This window comes from Anabrus simplex, chromosome 11, assembly GCF_040414725.1.
Source record: "Anabrus simplex isolate iqAnaSimp1 chromosome 11, ASM4041472v1, whole genome shotgun sequence".
NCBI lineage: Eukaryota > Metazoa > Arthropoda > Insecta > Orthoptera > Tettigoniidae > Anabrus > Anabrus simplex.
This window is the reverse complement of record NC_090275.1, coordinates 30,609,907-30,628,840: the sequence shown is the minus strand read 5'-3', so window position 1 is coordinate 30,628,840 and position 18,934 is coordinate 30,609,907. Positions and strand designations below refer to the sequence as shown.

The window sequence follows — 18,934 nt, the reverse complement described above, 5'->3', positions numbered from 1 at the left end:
CGCCAAACCCATGAAGAAAGAAAAGAACATGACCGACTAGCGCCTGTGCGAAATATTCGTAAAGAACTGCATAAATTCATATAGTTTGGGTAAAAATGTAACTTTAGATGAAAGGTTGGAAGAAAATATTTTTATTTTACGTGTTGTCATCATGTATAGTATCACATAAATGCTAGTGCTCTCTGATTACTGACCACTTAAACGACACGGATTTTCTTTTGTGTCGAAAATATTAGTGTTCTTGTAGAATCCTTACTGAAGAATAAATGAACTGTTTAGCCCTCTTTATGATATTTCCCATGTTTGTTGTTATTGCTGAGACGTATGAACATAGTTTCCGCCAACATAAGACTTTCTCTGTGATTAAAAACGTAAATACTGCAAAGATACCTAAAATTTTGAAGAAAATACTTGGTTACAAAATGCGGCTTATTTTGGGATAAGAATTTCGCTAAACCATCCTCAACTGGCTTTAACATACCTATATAACATAAGGAGTACTTCATAACTGTCCACGTGAACTTCCCGAAACTCAGGCTCATTACGACTGACGGAAGGTTAAACCGATAACCCGCGCACATTAAGAAAATGAAAGTTATATTCAACATGGGGTCTATAATATAATAGCGATTATTTTAAATTAAAATGGCAATACACTTTCAAATGCTCAATGAATATGTGATATTCTGTCGAAACCAATGTAGGATTACGAAATTAGAAGACAATTTAATAACATATTGTACGTGAAAAGGATGATTTTAATTAAATTTAACTAATTTCAATTAATTGTTATCTTTTCAGATATTTCCGAATATTTTATTTTACATTGATTTTGATAGACTGAAAAACATCACAGTTTTAGATGAACTAATTTGAAACTGGAAAGAAATAGCTTCCTCTGTAACAAATTTTGAAGTCCTGACTTGAAACTTAAAGTAAATGGTTTCCTCTATAAATATTGAAGTGCCGACATGAAACTCAAGAGAAATAGCTTTCTTTATAACAAATCTTCAAGTCCTGACGAAGTTCTTTTGAACAATGGAACACGGTTTCTTAAAAAAACGGTGGCCTTGTATTTTACGGGAAGTTTAACCAAAGGTGATTATGTATCCTGTGTAAGTCTACGCATCGAAAAAAAGGTTTCGATTTGTATAAATGTTTTGAAGAATATTAAAGCTACTCAGCCATTTGTTTGAACTCACGGAGGGAAACATACAGCTGTATATCAATGAACTCCTACCTCTATCTGGATACGATTGTTGGTTCAACACTTAAAGTACTCATTCTTTAGAGAATTACCATTCATTCCCTCTTGGTAATACTGCTACTTGTATCAGAGGGCCATCAAACTTCGTCTGATACTCTACCATTAACTTTGGCTTGAACGTAATATGCATATGCTGATCGAATGTTGGTAATGAAGTTATTGTTCACAGAGAGACCGAGAAAGGATAAATAACGGATATTGTTTCTTCGCCTTCTCCCCTTCTGTTGTTACAGGAAGCAAGTTTGCACCGTGTATCATGCACTTTCTTTAGTTCTCATATATTTCATCCTGTTCTTGACGGCCAGTCTCATTGTCATAACTTTCACTTCCAGCTAGACTGCTAATTAAAAGGTATCTGTTACAATAAATCATTTCCGAAAACCTTCCTTTAAAACCGTAACACCACCATTATCATCTGGAAATATCTTATATAATAGCTTCCTTTGTGGATCAGTGCTAGAATGCCGTTTCTAGATTCCTTGATTACAGCTTCAAACCCGACAGAGGAGGTCGGATATTTGAAGGTTGTAACTAACTCCATCTGCTGATCGATGTAGTGCAATGTAGGCACCTAAACGACCTCTGCTGACAGTTTTAGTGTTTTCCCGACAACATAATTAAGTTTAATTTAGACCGTTTAAAAGAGAATCATTCCTCAGCCTCCTGGCAGAGAAAAGTAGAACGTCAAAATTGTCACGCAGGTGGTCTAGATGGCATCAAAGACAAGGTACCGGAGATCAAAAGATTATTATTGAAATGAAAATCCACAGCCTGTTTCCAGTCATTCGACAGGGTCAGGAATGGAACGAATGAAGCCCCCATCTAGCGGCGAGGATAGGAATTGTGCCACCTGCCGAAGTATGTCGCAATCCTCTGGGGCAATGATTAATGAATCATTAATGAAATGAAATTATATTGGGGAGTGTTGCTGGAATGAAAGATGACAGGGAAAACCGGAGTGCCCGTAGAAGAACCCGTCCTGCCTCCACTTTGTCCAGCACAAATCTCACATGGAGTGGCCGGGATTCGAACGGCGGTATCCAGCGGTGAGAGGCCGGCGTGCTGTCGCCTGCGCCACAGAGGCTTCAAAAGATTATTATTATTATTTGTTCAAAATATCACTTTTCATCTTTTATTGTGTGGTGGAAATTTTCTTGAAATATAAATATAATGTACTTTACGAAGAGACAAAGGAAGAAGATTCATGAACCAACTGCGAAAGGTTTCAGAAAAAAAAATGCACAACTTTAAAAATGTTACAATTATTGTGCTTCTGGTGGGCTTCAGGACAAAAATTTCCAGATCCTTTGTCGATTTCAATCACTTAATCAAACATTTTTACAAGTTTTTTTACGTCGCACCAACACAGATATGTCTTATGGCGACGATGGGACAGGAAAGGGCTAGAGTTGGCAGGAAGCGGCTGTGGTCTTAATTGAAGTACGGTCCCAGCATTTTCTTTGTATAAAATGGGAAAGCACTGAAGACCATCTTCAGGTCTGCCGACAGTGGGGTTCGAACCACTATCTCCCGGATACTGGTCGCACTGCAGCTATCGAGCTCGGTACTTAGTCAAACAAATCAGCGCTGATCTGCATTTAGGGATGTCACCCAGTTGGAAGATTCCCTATCAGTTGTTTACCTGGTCATTGACCGGCTCCATGGCTAAATGGCTAGCGTGCTAGCCTTTGGTCGCAGGGGATCCGGGTTCGATTCCCGGTAGGGTCGGGAATTTTAACCACAATTGGTTAATTTCGCTGGCACGGGGGCTGGGTGTATCTGTCGTCTTCATCATCATTGCATCCTCATCACGACGCGCAGGTCGCCTACGCGAGTCAAATCAAAAGACCTGCACCTGGCGAGCCGAACTTGTCCTTGGACACTCCCGGAACTAAAAGCCATACGCCATTTCCATTTTACCTGGCCATTTCTTAAATGACTTCGAAGTATTTGGACATTTGTTTGTCGAACACCTCACTCAGTAAACTTTCCTATTCCCTAATTCCTCTTCCATAAACGAATATTCGCCCACTTTGTGCTCTTGAATTTCAACTTTATATTCATATTACGATCTTTCATACTTGAAGAAACACAATTCAAGTCATCTCTCCGCTGACAGCTCGGAACCAACACTTAGTCGAACTGTTCGTCTCCTTACTTCCAAGTATTCCCAGCTCAGGGTTAGCAACATTTTCGTAATACTAGTCTACTCTCTTGTCTGAAATCTCGCAGGAAAAAAAAAGTGCTGCTTTCCTTTCGATCTTTTACAATTCTCGAATCAAGTAATCCTGGTGTGAGCCCCATACGCTAGAACCATACTTTAAATGGAGTCTCATCAGAGACTTACACGCCCTCCCCTTTACATCTTTAATACAACCCCTAAATACCTTCATAACTGTAACTTACACAGTGAGTTGGCCGTGCAGTTTGGATCGCATAAGCTGTAAGCTTGCGTTCAGGGGATGTTGGGTTCGAATTCCACCATTGGTATTCCTAAATATGCTTTACCGTGGTTTCCCATTTTAGACCAGGCAAATGCTGGAGCTGTACCTTAATTAATGCCAAGACCACTACTCCCGTCCTTCCATCGCCGAAAAACCTTTGATGGGTTAGCGCGACGTTAAACCTCTAATAAATAAATAAATAAATAAATAAATAAATAAATAAATAAATAAATAAATAAATAAATAAATAAATAAATAATGCCGCCTCTGTGGTGTAGTGGTTAGTGTGATAAGCTGCCATGGCCGGAGGCCCGTGTTCGATTCCCGGCTCTGCCACGAAATTTGAAAAGTGGTACGAGTGCTGGAACGGGGTCCACTGAGCCTCAGGTGATCAACTGAGTAGAGGAGGTTCGATTCCCACCTCGGCCATCCTCAAAAGTGGTTTTATCCTCCAGGGAAATGCCGGGATGGTACCTAAATTACGGCCGCTTCCTTCCCTCTTCCTTGTCTATCCCTTCCAATCTCCCCATCCCCCTGCAAGGCCCCTGTTCAGCAGAGCTGGTGATGCGAGTTACTGGTCTTCCTCCCCAGTTGTATCCCTCGACCCAAAGTCTCAAGTTCCAGGACACTGCCTTTGAGGCGGTAGAGGTGGGATCCCTGGCTGAGTGCGAGGGTAGAAACAATCCTGGAGAGTAAACGGAAGAAAGAAAGAAAGAAAGAAAGAAAGAAAGAAAGAAAGAATGAGTAAATAATTTTCAATTACGAAACGTGTATTGACAAGGTGGACCAAACACTGTCGAGTGGTCAACAATGTTACTCTGAATATGCAGGGTAGCATACTTCCTACCTACAGATCATCACATCGTAGTCCAACCTGGCTACGTATCATCGGATAAAAACGGTACATTTTAGGGCTATATAAACATTCACTCTTTGGAGCAGGATGATACGCGGCTATATTACAGTCACTGTAAATGGCGTTAATAGAAAAATTAGAGTACCAGCCTTTGATTCGAACCTACTACCACAGAGCTTCGCTCACGCAACGGCACTAACTCGTGCATTAGCCACTTTAGCTACCGCGAGCGTCGGTGCGTTGTCAGGATGTTGTAGTCCTTATAAACACTCCCCATCCAAACGTAAGATAGTGTTATTCGCAGCTGTGATCGTCTTCCTCATTCTTTACAGTTTATGTAATAACACTGCCGTTAATGATTTTTATCATATTCGCGAACATTGTATAAACGGTATGGTTGTACTAAGGCCATAAAGAAGCAGGTACTATGTTTTTTTTCGGATAACAGATATAAGCGTTAGTTGGGTTAACTACCTCCGGAAAAAATAAGAGGCTGGTGAACCAGCCGGTATATATATGAGCCAGCAATTCTCTTTTCTCAATGATTATACGAGTATAACATCGACAGAATTACCATAAAAGGCCTATTCTTCGGAGCCAGAGGAACGATTCCCAGAGGAATTGTAAAGTGGAAGGAAACATATGAATTGAAAAAAAAAATACCCCGTTAAGATCCGATTGTGTCCGCCCCTTTGGTGTAGTGGTTAGTGTGATCAGCTGCCATCCCCGGAGGCCCGGGTTCGATTTCCGGTTCTGCCACGAAATTTGAAAAGTGGAACGAGGGTTAGAACGGGGACCACTCAGCCTGGGGAGGTCAACTGAGTAGAGGTGGGTTCGTTTCCCACCTCAGCCACCCTCGAAGTAGTTTTCCGTGGTTTCCCACTTCAGCTCCAGGCAAATGCCGGGATGGTACCTAACTTAAGGCCACGGCCGCTTCCTTTCTTCTTCCTTGCCTATCCTTTCCAATCTTCCCATCTCCCCGCAAGGCCCCTGTTCAGCATAGCAGGTGAGGCCGCCTGGCCGAGGTACTGGCCATTCTCCCCAGTTGTATCCCCGACCCAATGTCTCACGCTCCAGGACACAGCCCTTGAGGCGGTAGAGGTGGGATCCCACACTGAGTCCGAGGGAGAAACCAACCCTGGAGGGTAAGCAAATTAAGAAAGAAAGAATTCTCTTTTCTCAATGATTATACACTGACTGACAGAGCAAATGCAAAACCAAGAAGGAGTGGTTCGAAAGGGATGAAAGTTGGGGAAAAACAGAGACGGCACGGACGAATAATTGATGTTTATTTCAAACCGATATGCAGGTTACACAATGCGCACGGCATCGACTCAGTAGGATGTAGGACCACCGCGAGCGGCGATGCACGCAGAAACACGTCGAGGTACAGAGTCAATAAGAGTGCGGATGGTGTCCTGAGGAATGGTTCTCCATTCTCTGTCAACCATTTGCCACAGTTGGTCGTCCGTACGAGGCTGGGGCAGAGTTTGCAAACGGCGTCCAATGAGATCCCACACGTGTTCGATTGGTAAGAGATCCGGAGAGTACGCTGGCCACGGAAGCATCTGTACACCTCGTAGAGCCTGTTGGGAGATGCGAACAGTGTGTGGGCGGGCATTATCCTGCTGAAACAGAGCATTGGGCAGCCCCTGAAGGTACGGGAGTGCCACCGGCCGCAGCACATGCTGCACGTAGCGGTGGGCATTTAACGTGCCTTGAATACGCACTAGAGGTGACGTGGAATCATACGCAATAGCGCCCCAAACCATGATGCCGCGTTGTCTAGCGGTAGGGCGCTCCACAGTTACTGCCGGATTTGACCTTTCTCCACGCCGACGCCACACTCGTCTGCGGTGACTATCACTGACAGAACAGAAGCATGACTCATCGGAGAACACGACGTTCCGCCATTCCCTCATCCAAGTCGCTCTAGCCCGGCACCATGCCAGGCGTGCACGTCTATGCTGTGGAGTCAATGGTAGTCTTCTGAGCGGACGCCGGGAGTGCAGGCCTCCTTCAAGCAATCGACGGGACGGGAAATTGTTCTGGTCGATATTGGAACAGCCAGGGTGTCTTGCACATGCTGAAGAATGGCGGTTGACGTGGCGTGCGGGGCTGCCACCGCTTGGCGGCGGATGCGCCGATCCTCGCGTGCTGACGTCACTCGGGCTGCGCCTGGACCCCTCGCACGTGCCACATGTCCCTGCGCCAACCATCTTCGCCACAGGCGCTGCACCGTGGACACATCCCTATGGGTATCGGCTGCGATTTGACGAAGCGACCAACCTGCCCTTCTCAGCCCGATCACCATACCCCTCGTAAAGTCGTCTGTCTGCTGGAAATGCCTCCGTTGACGGCGGCCTGGCATTCTTAGCTATACACGTGTCCTGTGGCATACGACAACACGTTCTACAATGACTGTCGGCTGAGAAATCACGGTACAAAGTGGGCCATTCGCCAACGCCGTGTCCCATTTATCGTTCGCTACGTGCGCAGCACAGCGGCGCATTTCACATCATGAGCATACCTCAGTGACGTCAGTCTACCCTGCAATTGGCATAAAGTTCTGACCACTCCTTCTTGGTGTTGCATTTGCTCTGTCAGTCAGTGTATAACATCGACAGAATTACCGTAAAATGCCTATTCTTTGGAGCCAGAGGAACGATTCCCAAAGGATTTGTAAAGTGGAGGGAAATATATAAATTGAAAAAAATTAAGATCTGATTGTAAAAGTTTCAGTAGCAATCGTCTGAATCCATGTGTACGGACGTCACAGTGCTTGAAATCTCACTAATAACCTATGGCTCGAAACTTTATTACAAATGCATATACATCGCTAGTGAATTATTCTGTGTCTCATGGAAACCAAATCTTAGTGTCTTATATATAATTCAATTTAAATGGAATTATACTCCCGAGTACTGGAATATTTGTTTGGGGATCAGATCATACAGAAGCGTATTTTTAGAACCAAGTAAGTCACTGTTCGTGAAGAAAGAATAGAAAGAGAATCTCGATCATCTTAATTTGCCTCATACCACAACAGAGGCCTGATATTTTTCTAATAATACATGCTTATTCACCAAAATGTGCTGACGTTTCTATGAACTGGTATTACACACAGGAATATACAGGCAGTGTGGTAAACTGTTGAGCATGAACATTATGAGGCAAGCGTAATACACTTCGTTTCAATGTCATATGAGGTGTAGTTTTGAAGATATTGACGTTGTGGTGAAAGTGAGGAATTTGGCACGGACGGGTTGTTGCACGTGCTTGCTTGCCTTGTCACTTGTGAAAAGTGGAAGAAACTGGCGGACGACTCTCACACTCCACCTGCACGTTTGTTTTTCCAGCACTTATTATGTACATAGTATGCGATGTTGCGATGCTCAGTATTTCTTCCCAAACTGAACTCAACATGGAAGAGTCTAAAGGAGATATCTTCGTTATGCCTACAAAAACCGAGCTTAGAGCTCTGACCAGAAAGGTTCTGTTATCTAAGGTTCAGTATCGCAACAAAGTTTCGTTCTACATGATATATGTACTGCGGGTCAGTACTTCTCCCCTGAACATTGTCACATAGCGGTATTTTGAGGCGGAACGACGGTATGTTAGGATCCTCTCTCATTTAGCATTTTCCAGAGGTTGGAATACTCAGCGATTTAGCGGACATTCCGTATGTACTTTCCAGCTAACATTTCTCGTCATGCTTCTGGTTTGATGACTGTGTTATAGTTTCGTAATTTAGAATATTTTCTAATATATTTTTGGTATTTGTTCCAGATGAATTTGTAAGCTCCTTGCAGTTCTTTCTTTGTTCGTTTCCTTATTTATCCCTGCTGCCTGAATAATTTAGCCTAGATACCTGGAAGATTTTTGAGAATGTGGTCATTAATGATTCATTGTCGAAACTTGACTTAATTCCTTTCGTATAATGCGTATTTTCAAATGAAATTTGGAGTACGGTTTTGGCCACTATTTCAAGAAGATTTTTATGGACGGGATTGCTTCTAGTGTGCTTCTGGAAAGGATTTAAAGGTCCTCTGAAAAAGCTAAGCAATCGGGGTGATTTTTTAAAAGAAATCTTCCAATATTATCCTTTTAGTTTCTTTTTATATTTACAAACCAATTTATCCAAACTAGGTTGAATAGTTATAATCCATCTCCTTTTCGGACACCGGTTCTGATTTCGAATTGTTTGGAAATTTCCTCCAGAAACGTTTGCTATTTTGTTGGTTAGAGTTTGTTTGATCAATTCTCTTATTTTCCTGTGTTAAACAATATCTGTTGGTCTATGAAGTCTTACACCTATTTCTTCTTCCTCTTCTTCTTGTTATGTAATAATTAAAAATTCGCTTTGATTAGTGCAAAATAGACATTCCTTAACACTGTAACTGTGGTGGCTCTATCTTTCTTCTTTTCTCTCTAACTGTATTCTGGTGAAGACATAGAAGTGGAAATCTAACTGCATCAAGTACGCAGCAATTTAAACAAAACTGTATATTCATTATTTGTTTTTTAGGGCATTTAATTTCTTTTAAACTCCGTGCCAAGAAAGGACAAAGTTCAAAATGTCGAAGTTCAGAGAGTTGTTGCGGGTGACTCCTATCCAGGAAAATGAGTTAGAGAAAAATAGTCTGCTGGTATGTACATGTGAAAGGAACATAGTCCATTTTTGTAGTAGGAAAGGCTCATAATTTGAACGGGTCTCGGTTAGAATCCTGGAAATACACACGGAATTTTAGAAGTAAATGCCACGTAACTGAGGTTAAAATTATACAGAAATCTGGGGGGTCATCTGGTAGTGATCATATGCGCATTGGCGTATAATTACAAGATTTCATCCTTCGAAACTGTTTACGTTCGATAATCTGCCAATCCAGCATCTTGTAAGGCTATCAGAATTTGTTACGATGTCAACGCTCTAGGGCGAAGTTCCATCGTTCGGAAACTGGCAGACTAGCTGAAACGAAGTTCATCAATCGCCTGCAGTGCAGTGAAATACTGACCCGCAACACAGGTTCAATATTCATGACGGAAACTTATGACAGTAGGCAAACAGAACGGGAAGATGTTTACTTTGCAGGAGAGGTGGGAAATATGACACTCAGATAAAATTACCAGCCCAGCTGATTGACTCACACGGTAGAGTGCTGGCCTTCTGACCCCGAGTTGGAGGGCTCGATCCAAAGTCAGTCCACTGGTATTTGAAGGTACGCAAATACGCCAACCCCTTGTGACAATATTTACCGCCACGTGGTTCTTCTTCTTCTTTATGCCCGACTGAACTTACTTAGCTGATCTCGTTGCCTCTTTCTTCTCCCAAAATCTCTTCATCTTCTCGCTGTGGTTTATCCTGCGATCTTCTGACCAGGTTTTCTTGGTGGTAGCGCTTGGATTATGTTTATATATTATATTAGTGTCGACTAATATTGTGAACTTAAAATGTCATCTGTGATGCGCATTTTCTGAAGATGTCTTCTAACTTCGAACAGCTATTTTTTAAACTTTCATTGATAGGGCAGAGCCACCGTGGCTTAGGCGGCAGCGCGGCGGCCTCTCACCGCTGGGTTCCGTGGTTCAAATCCCGGTCACTCCATGTGAGATTTGTGCTGGACAAAGCGGAGGTGGGACAGGTTTTTCTCCGGGTACTCCGGTTTTCCCTGTCATCTTTCATTCCACCAACACTCTCCATTCTCATTTCATTTCATCTACCATTCATTAATCATTGCCCCAGAGGAGTGCGACAGGCTTCGGCAACCGGCACATTTCCTGTCCTTGCCGCTAGATGGGGGCTTCATTCATTCGTTCCATTCCTGACCCGGTCGAATGACTGGAAAACAGGCTGTAGATTTTCATTTCCATTGATTGAGATTTTTTTTGGACAGTCTCTAATTACTGAGAATATATCCGTAAAACTTTCGAACGTCTTTCCCTAAATGTGTCTCGGATTTCCTCTGAGTCTGGTATAAGTCATAAGATTCCATTTTCATCCAGATTACCTCTGTATTTCCTACACCTTTTTCTCCAGATAGTCATTAGGGTACCATGTTTTGTTGAGAGCTATGCTAAAATATACACACATACATCCATAGTCTCGGCCATTTTGAAGAACTGTTTTCACCCCTTTTCACCTTCAATGCACTCTGAGACTTAAAATGCATCCAGAGTGTCACTATTCATCTCAGTGACCTCAGAAACTATGGATCTAACAGTAATATATGACGTTTAAGGTTATTTCTGCATTTCAGTCCCTCCCCAGTCCATCCGTATGGATCCTAGGGGTGTCTTAGAAACCCCCCCCCCCACCTATAGGTCATCGCTTTGGATAAATACATACGACTGCGGTATAATGCTCTGAGCCCAAAATTTGAAGCTCCCAGCGTGCCCTTCTCAGGACCTTTTGAGAATTTTCGGTTTTTCTAGGGGCCCTGAGGTCATCAGCCTCTATGGTAGCAAGTTGTAAGTTTCTGAGATGCCTGGAAGTACCTCATTAATTCACACCTATTTTCATTTTTATACCTTGATGTATAGATAGCTCCAGAAAGACTTGCTAGATTAATGAAAGTGTTTGTCGCTAAGTGCAGAACGTATTGCGAGCTAAGGTAAGCCTTCACCTGAGTGGTCATTTATTGATGTGATTTTGGGATTCCTCAAGTTGGCTGATATTACAGACTTGTCAATATCTCATGATTCACTGGCAGGTAATTCCTGAGAAGATAAAATAAAACTGAAGCAAATCGTTCCAGTAGAACAGATTTTTTTTGTTGCCAAATCTGGTTTGAGTAAACTCTTTTAATATATAGTTTATTATTAGCGTAATCAGTATCATCGTGGTAATTACTAGCTGGGTTGTTTGGAACCAGGACAATAACTGCAGAGGGTGAAGGGAGACGTAGGTGTAAATAAATGCAACGTGGAATTAGGTCACCCGCTGAACCTTGAGCACTACTCACCGCTTGAATACCCTTGCTCATTTAACATCTGAATTACATGATTCGACCCACCCCTGTGTGTCACAGAGTGTTTTTCTGACTATGACTATAACGTCAAAGAACGTCCAGAGAATTATCATTCATAATTTTTGGTATCTATTTTAACAAAAGATAGGCCTACTCACTTTCAGAAATATTTTGTGCTGAAGTGAGGAATTATATGAAATTTCACGATTCAATGACACAAGTTTATAAAATATTCAAAATATGAGAATTACAATGAAAATAAAAATAATACTGCAGTTTCTTCCTTTAACTTATCTAAGCTCGACTGGCAAAGTATCAGAATAATAAATCAATAATTATTTCAAGATTTTGAACATTAACTACATATCTTTTAAATACACCAAAAGTTCGGAAATATTTGCTATTATTAGACAAAAATTGGAAAACAAGAACCATATTAATTAACATGTAAATGATCGTGTAAATAGGACAAATGGGACAGGAAAGGCACATTTTATTAAGGACTCCCCCAAGTACGTGAGGTCTTCAAGAAAGGAAATATTGAAATATACATAAAATATATTTTATTTAATACTGCAGAATGTACAATGATGAAGAATGTCAGAATATGATTATGCGGAATGGTATGGTGACAGATGTGTGAAAGTTTGAGGGAAGATTCCTGTGTTGTGGACTAGTTGGACCCCTAAGGCCTCCTGTTAGAGGACTGCCAAGGGCTTCCAGAGGTTTCCAGGTCGTGTTAGTGGTGATATCCTCCATAGCTGCTCAGCTCCAGACCTCCACCATGACCTCCAAGACTGTAGCCACCGCCGTAAGATCCTCCAAGGCTGCCTAGACTCAGACCTTCATGGCCTCCAAGACTGTAGCTGCCGCCATATGATCCTCCATGGCCGCCTAGACTGTAGCCACTACCGTATGATCCTCCAAGGCTGCCTAGACTCAGACCTTCATGGCCTCCAAGACTGTAGCCACCGCCGTAAGATCCTCCGTAGCTGCTACCGTAGTCGTGTCCCTTGACGTACACTGGTACGGGCTTCTTGACGATCACTGGATGTGGTACCGGTACTGGTACTGGCTTGTGGACAGGGACTGGGTATGGCTTGGGAACATGCACTGGGTATGGTGCTGGTACAGGGACCTTGACTGGAACCTTGACAGGATAAGGTACCTTCTTCTCGACTGGGTAAGGTACTGGCTTCTCTACGGGAACTGGGTATGGTTTGGGTACATGAACTGGGTATGGCCTGTCTACATGGACAGGTACGGGAACCTTGACAGGTACAGGGACTTTCTTCTCAACATGGACTGGGTAGGGATGAGGAACAGGGACCTTGACTTCTTTAGTGATAGTGATGGCCTTGATATGACTCTCGTGGTGACCTCCAAGACCACCGCTCAACTCCAGTCCTCCTCCATAGCCTCCTCCATAGCCTCCTCCATAGCCTCCTCCATAACCTCCTCCATAGCCTCCTCCATAGCTTCCTCCGTAACTTCCTCCATAGCTACCTCCAAGCTCGTGTCCGCCGCCAAGACCTCCGTATCCATAGCCACCACTCAGCTCCAAACCATGTCCTCCTCCTAATTCGAGTCCTCCTCCGTATCCAAGCCCATGGATACCTCTCTTTTCAGTCTTGGAGTCTTTCTTCTCTTCCGCTGCGCATAGCACCGCTCCCGATATCACCAGCACCACCTGTTGGATTGAAATCAGAATTAAGACATCGCTCGAAGTGATTCTAGATCTGAAGAATATCTTATCTTAGTCGACATGTTTTGAGAATGACATTTTACATGGAACTGTTATAATTGGAGACCGGATTTTTGTGCATGAATAGGTTAGTATGCAAACTTACAGAAGTAAGCAGTAAGTATAGTCTACCTTCACAACGATCATGCTATGGGGTTTGCATAAACATTAGGGATTCGGCCAATCAGAACCCCTATAATTTATATTACTCTTGCTACATTATTGAAGAGCGGGTGACCAACACTTTTTACTAAATTACAGTAGGTTGATATCTAACCTGTTACTGCATAAAAATCCGGGCTTTAGTTATAATATTATACTTCTGGTGACATGAAAATAAGAACACTGCTGTGCTAACACAAAACTAAGCATCGTGGAAAACTAGGTGTACTCTGTCTTATTATTGAAGCCTGCAGTCTATCTGAGGAATCAGAGAAGAAAATTGTGTACTACGGAATGTAGATCTATAGACGAATAATGATAATACGCTGGGTTTGTCACATGATTAACGTAAGAGCAATACGCTGGATTTGAAATAGTGCTACACACTGTCCAACTGTGCAAATTGGAATATTTTGGTCATATCAAGGGGAACGAATTGCAATACAGTGTATTATAATTCATGAATAAATCAGGGCTGTCCAAAACGTGTCATGTAATGGAGCGCACTTCACTCTTCCCTGAGGAGGCGCGGACGCCGTTTGACGATGATGATAATAATATAGTAACATGGAGGTTAATATTGAATACATATTTTTAAATGTATCGTATTTTGTGTGAAATCGGGCATCGCATGTTTGCTGTAAATTAAGGAACGGTATTTTTCCTGCCATTCACTATTAAACTGTAGGTTCTTAGCCATTTACTCATTACTAGAATCACTGTAGATACATAATTTTCGCAGTTAATGTAAATGAAAATGAGCCTCCATGACTCAGGCGGCAGCGCGCAGCCCTCTCTCCGCTGGGTTCCGTGGTTCAAATCTCGCTCACTCCATGTGGGATTTGTGCTGGACAAAGCGGTGGCGGAACAGGTTTCTCTCCGGGTACTCCGGTTTTCCCTGTTATCTTTCATTCCAGCAACACTCTCCAATAATTTCGTTTCACGTGTCCTTCATGAATCATTGCCCCAGAGGAGCGCGATAGGCTTCGGCAGCCGGCACAATTCATATCCTCGCCACTAGATGGGGCTTCATTCGTTCTATTCCTGACCCGGTCGAAAGACTGGAAACAGGCTGTGGATTTTCAATGTAAATGAAAGTTGAAGTAGTGAAAATTCAATTCTTCTCTGAGTATAAATATGTTTTAAAATCTAAGTTAGAGAAGAGCAAATAGAATGCACTTACAGGTAAATAGCACGGTACTCCTGGTCACGATGCAACCTAACTTCTACTGAGGATTCCGTGAAGCTGTTCCACGGGCGTGAACAGCAGGTGTTTCGTGTGAAAGTATGAATGTTGAGAAGAAAGGATTTATAAAACATTCACAACGGTATCGTTTCCTCAAAAGTGTCTTAACTGGGAAATACCAACATATTCACTTCATCCCCCAGCCTTTCTGAACAACGCCTAGTACTCAAGAGAAAGCAGGTAAGCTATTATAATGTATACACGGTGTACACCGAAAGCACGAAAAGGTACAGCCCCAGCATTTGCCTCGTATGAAAATGAGAAACGAGGGAAAACAATCTTCAGGCCTACCGACAGTGGGGTTCGAACCCACTATCTACCGCATGCAAGCTCACAGCTGCGCGCCTCTAACCACACGGCCAACTCGCCCTGTATTCATGTGTTAGAGTGAATTAGAAAACTGTCTAAGAATTGGTGATATTGTGAGTTCTGTAGTGTGTGTTGACACAATACGGTGTATTAAGAATTCATATCTGAAAGACACTTCAACAATTTCCTTCACTGAATACTTGAAATTTAACAATTACACAGTAATATCTAAAATAAATGACTTACATTAAGCGGAAACTTTTCTGAATAGAAAAAAAACAATTTGGATTTCGATAGGCTTTGCGGATGTTTTCTACGCTACCATATCGGTAGTAAGACTACTTAGCCTTGGTCAGTTCAACAGCCCTGGGTCATCCGTTGATATGATGTAGAGAAGAACTGCTCGCACATTGCCTTCCTCTCCCGCTCATCAACAAATATTCTACATCCAAATGAAGTGTTAAGAGATCAAGTCTCACACACATATATAAATACATGTTGACTGATGAGCTAATAATTAATGTAATATCGATCAATGGCAGGAAAATAGCAAGTACTTTACAGGAATGATGCAAATTATAAGCCCGGTATGATTGAGTGGAAGCAATGTGAGGCTCAGCTAAGGGACCCGTCGTTATTAAGAGACAGAGAAATTCCGATGAGACCTATTCAATGTGGAGGACCTAAACAAAGAGTTTACAGAATTTTTGCCGGATTGTCTCCAGTTATAATTTAGTAATCATCCGTTCGAATATTCATAGTCCGATTCACTGCTTTCGTACTATATGATTGGTGCTAATGAAAATATATGAACGAATGCTATGTCCAATCCATTGCTCTAGAATTTTAGAGACGACGCACTTGTTGGTGGAATTTAATTTTAATTTGGCGTTACTTATCATTTTATTACACATGAGAAAACCTTGATTTATCCACCTATACAATACTGTGTAATTCAATCTATAAGATTGATACAGTCCGCCTCTGTGGTGTAATGGTTAGAGTGATTAGCTGCCACCCCCGGAGGCCCGAGTTCCATTCCCGGCTCTGCCACGAAATTTGAAAAGTGGTATGAGGGCTGGAACGGGGTTCACTCAGCCTCGGAAGGTCAACAGAGTAGAGGTGGGTTCGATTCCCACGTCAGTTAATTCCGAAGTGGTTTTCCGTGGTTTCCCACTTCTATTTCAGGCAAATGCCAGGGATGGTACCTAACTTAAGACCACGGCCACTTCCTTCTCTCTTCCTTGCCTGTCCCTTCAAATTATTGTCCCATCCCTTCACAAGGTCCCTGTTCAGCATAGCAGGTGAGGCCGCCTGGGCGAGGTACTGGTCATTCTCCCCAGTTGTATCCTCCGACCCAAAGTCTGAAGCTCCAACAAACTGCCCTAGAGGCGGTACAGGTTTGACCCCTCGATGAATTCGATGGAAAAACCGACCCTGGAGGGTAAACAGATTAATAATAATACGAAGAATATAAGTAAACCTGAAATGTATTGGAAATATGCCGTCTCTAAAGGAAAGTCTACTGACGTTAGTAGTCCTGATGTAAAATTGGGCTCCCTTAATACTAGGTATAAACAGTTACGAGTAACTGTCGCGATAATGGGGTCAGTAAAATTTTTGACAATTAAATACAGACCGGTTACTGAGCAGAGTTCACTTTAAATGAACAGAACAGCTGCTTGAGGCGTCCTACATTACAACATTTGATGTGTACTTACTAGAAACCTCATGTTGCAGCGAGAAGAGTAGTCACAACACTGAGTGATGAAAGTAGGGAGTGGACCAGTTTTATACTCTCACACTTGGCCCCCTCCAGGCACGGAAACTGAAGCGTGTCAACATAATTAGCAGAACAGCAAGTTCCGACCATCATTACATACCTTCTTCCTGATCACCGCTCTTAACTTATTGAGACATAGCATGTGATGCTCTATTTGAATTATTAATCCTCTTGACATAGTCCGCCATAAATAAGAGTGGAAATATGTACTATCAGCCCACGGTAGAACAGTTTTTTTTTTGCTAGGGGCTTTACGTCGCACCGACACAGATAGGTCTTATGGCGACGATGGGATAGGAAAGGCCTAGGAGTTGGAAGGAAGCGGCCGTGGCCTTAATTAAGGTACAGCCCCAGCATTTGCCTGGTGTGAAAATGGGAAACCACGGAAAACCATCCTCAGGGCTGCCGATAGTGGGATTCGAACCTACTATCTCCCGGACGGTAGAACAGTAAAATTGTTGATAACTTATCACCAACACGACCACCTTTCAAATTCCAATACAAGATGTTAAAATGGTTATGTTTTAATAATAATAATAATAATAATAATAATAATAATCCCGGTCACTCCATGTGAGATTTGTGCTGGAAAAAGCGGAGTCGGGACAGGTTTTCGTTCGGGTACTCCGGTTTTCCCTGTCAACTTTCATTCCAGTAACACTCTCCAATATCATTTCATTTCATTAATCATTCATTAATCATTGCCCCAGAGAAGTGAGACGGGCCTCGGCAGCCGGCATAATTCCCATCCTCGCCGCTAAAAGGGGGCTTCATTCATTCCATTCCTGCCCCTGTCGAATGACTGGAAACAGGCTGTGGATTTTCAATAATAATAATTGTTACCGTGTTTTGGTGGTAGGTAGAGGTGAAAGAAGGTGCGGGCGTGAATGAGTCTCAAACTACGGAATCAAAGTTACTGTAAAATTTAACAAGGTTATATTTTCTTTTCAAAATTAAGTAATAACAAAGAACAGGTACTTAGTAGCCGAAACACAATTTGAAATGTACAATTACAGAGATTACAGAATTTGGGCTTCGAGCCCTGAGTTCACAATTCTTGAGCAACTAGCCCAACTTTCCGATATACAAATTTTAACCAAGGGGCAGAAGACCCCAATCAAACCCTGGAGCACTTGCTCCAAATTACACAGTAAAGCCTCCTCGAGGCATACCAAAATTGAATTCCAAAAGCGCAATCTGCTCTCAAAGTGTAAGCCAATCACAGGCCACACCAAACTTCACCTTCAAGCTGTCCTCTAAGGACATATACACAGGGGTAAAATACCCAACCTACTGAGGTCTATTAAATGAAAAAGAAGGTTAATTAAATGACCTCTAAAATAACAATTTGGGAGGAGGCAAACTTGCACTCCTAGTACACTTTGATTAAGACCTACTTGGCACTAGGCCGTTAACACAAGGGCTAATCCCATACTAAAGAGGTGACTTAAGAAGAGAACACTTTGTTTTACGTTATCGAAGAATAGGTTGAGAAAACTAAGTTCACCTCACAACAATATGAGTGGGAGCTCGAGAGGGTTAGCACTCTCTATCCCAATATGAAGCTTTAAAAGAGAATATATAAAAGAGTAGTTATATTTAGGAAAAGGTTACATGGTAGAACGCTTAGAACCCGCCCCGAAAGTTAAACTGCTGAGCTAGCAAGGAAAGAAGTTATTAATCGGCCATTACCTTGTTGTTGACCGCTGCCGAAGAAAGAGGCGCTTCCCGCCCCCTGCTATGTACTTAACACACTGAAAGATGGAACAGAAGTGGCCCGGAGACCCAAAAATCAGCAGTTTATAACCTCTCGTGGAAGGTTCTAGGCGTTAGGGGAAAGAAAACACCCGCCCACAACGTTTTTATTGGATAGGACCCCGCAACAGATTCAAGTTGGGGGAAGATACCCCTGATTGGTCAGAAATAAATTAAAGAAATTCGGGATTGGTTACATTCATAACAAGGGGAAGAAAGGGGTAAATATTGCCAACTTAAACAATGATAGAAAAAAATTTAACAAGGAACAAACTCTTGAAATTAAATTTTCTCCAAAAAATAGTTCTTTGACTCCGCACTAGGTTGCACTATTGTAGATCTTCAGTAGTGTCCTCTAGAAGAGAAAGTTCACACTTCTTACTTCAAGCGAAACAAAAAC

General features: G+C 42.4%; 1 protein-coding gene across 1 annotated transcript; it reads right to left on the bottom strand.

Moving 5' to 3' along the window:
* Positions 1-12,116: 12,116 nt before the first annotated feature.
* Positions 12,117-16,738, bottom strand: LOC137496910 (uncharacterized). Its single transcript, XM_068229748.1, has 3 exons — positions 16,718-16,738; positions 12,481-13,225; positions 12,117-12,387 (listed from the first exon to the last, which is right to left on the bottom strand). Exons 1-3 carry the CDS (start codon positions 16,727-16,729, stop codon positions 12,275-12,277), a joined length of 870 nt encoding a protein of 289 aa, XP_068085849.1. The 5' UTR covers positions 16,730-16,738; the 3' UTR covers positions 12,117-12,274.
* Between the last annotated feature and the right edge of the window lie 2,196 nt (positions 16,739-18,934).

Coding starts and splice junctions, on each gene's coding strand:
- LOC137496910 (XM_068229748.1), bottom strand. Junction 12,388..12,480: donor CAGTCTTGGAGGCCATGAAG/GTCTGAGTCTAG, acceptor ACAGTCTTGGAG/GCCATGAAGGTCTGAGTCTA.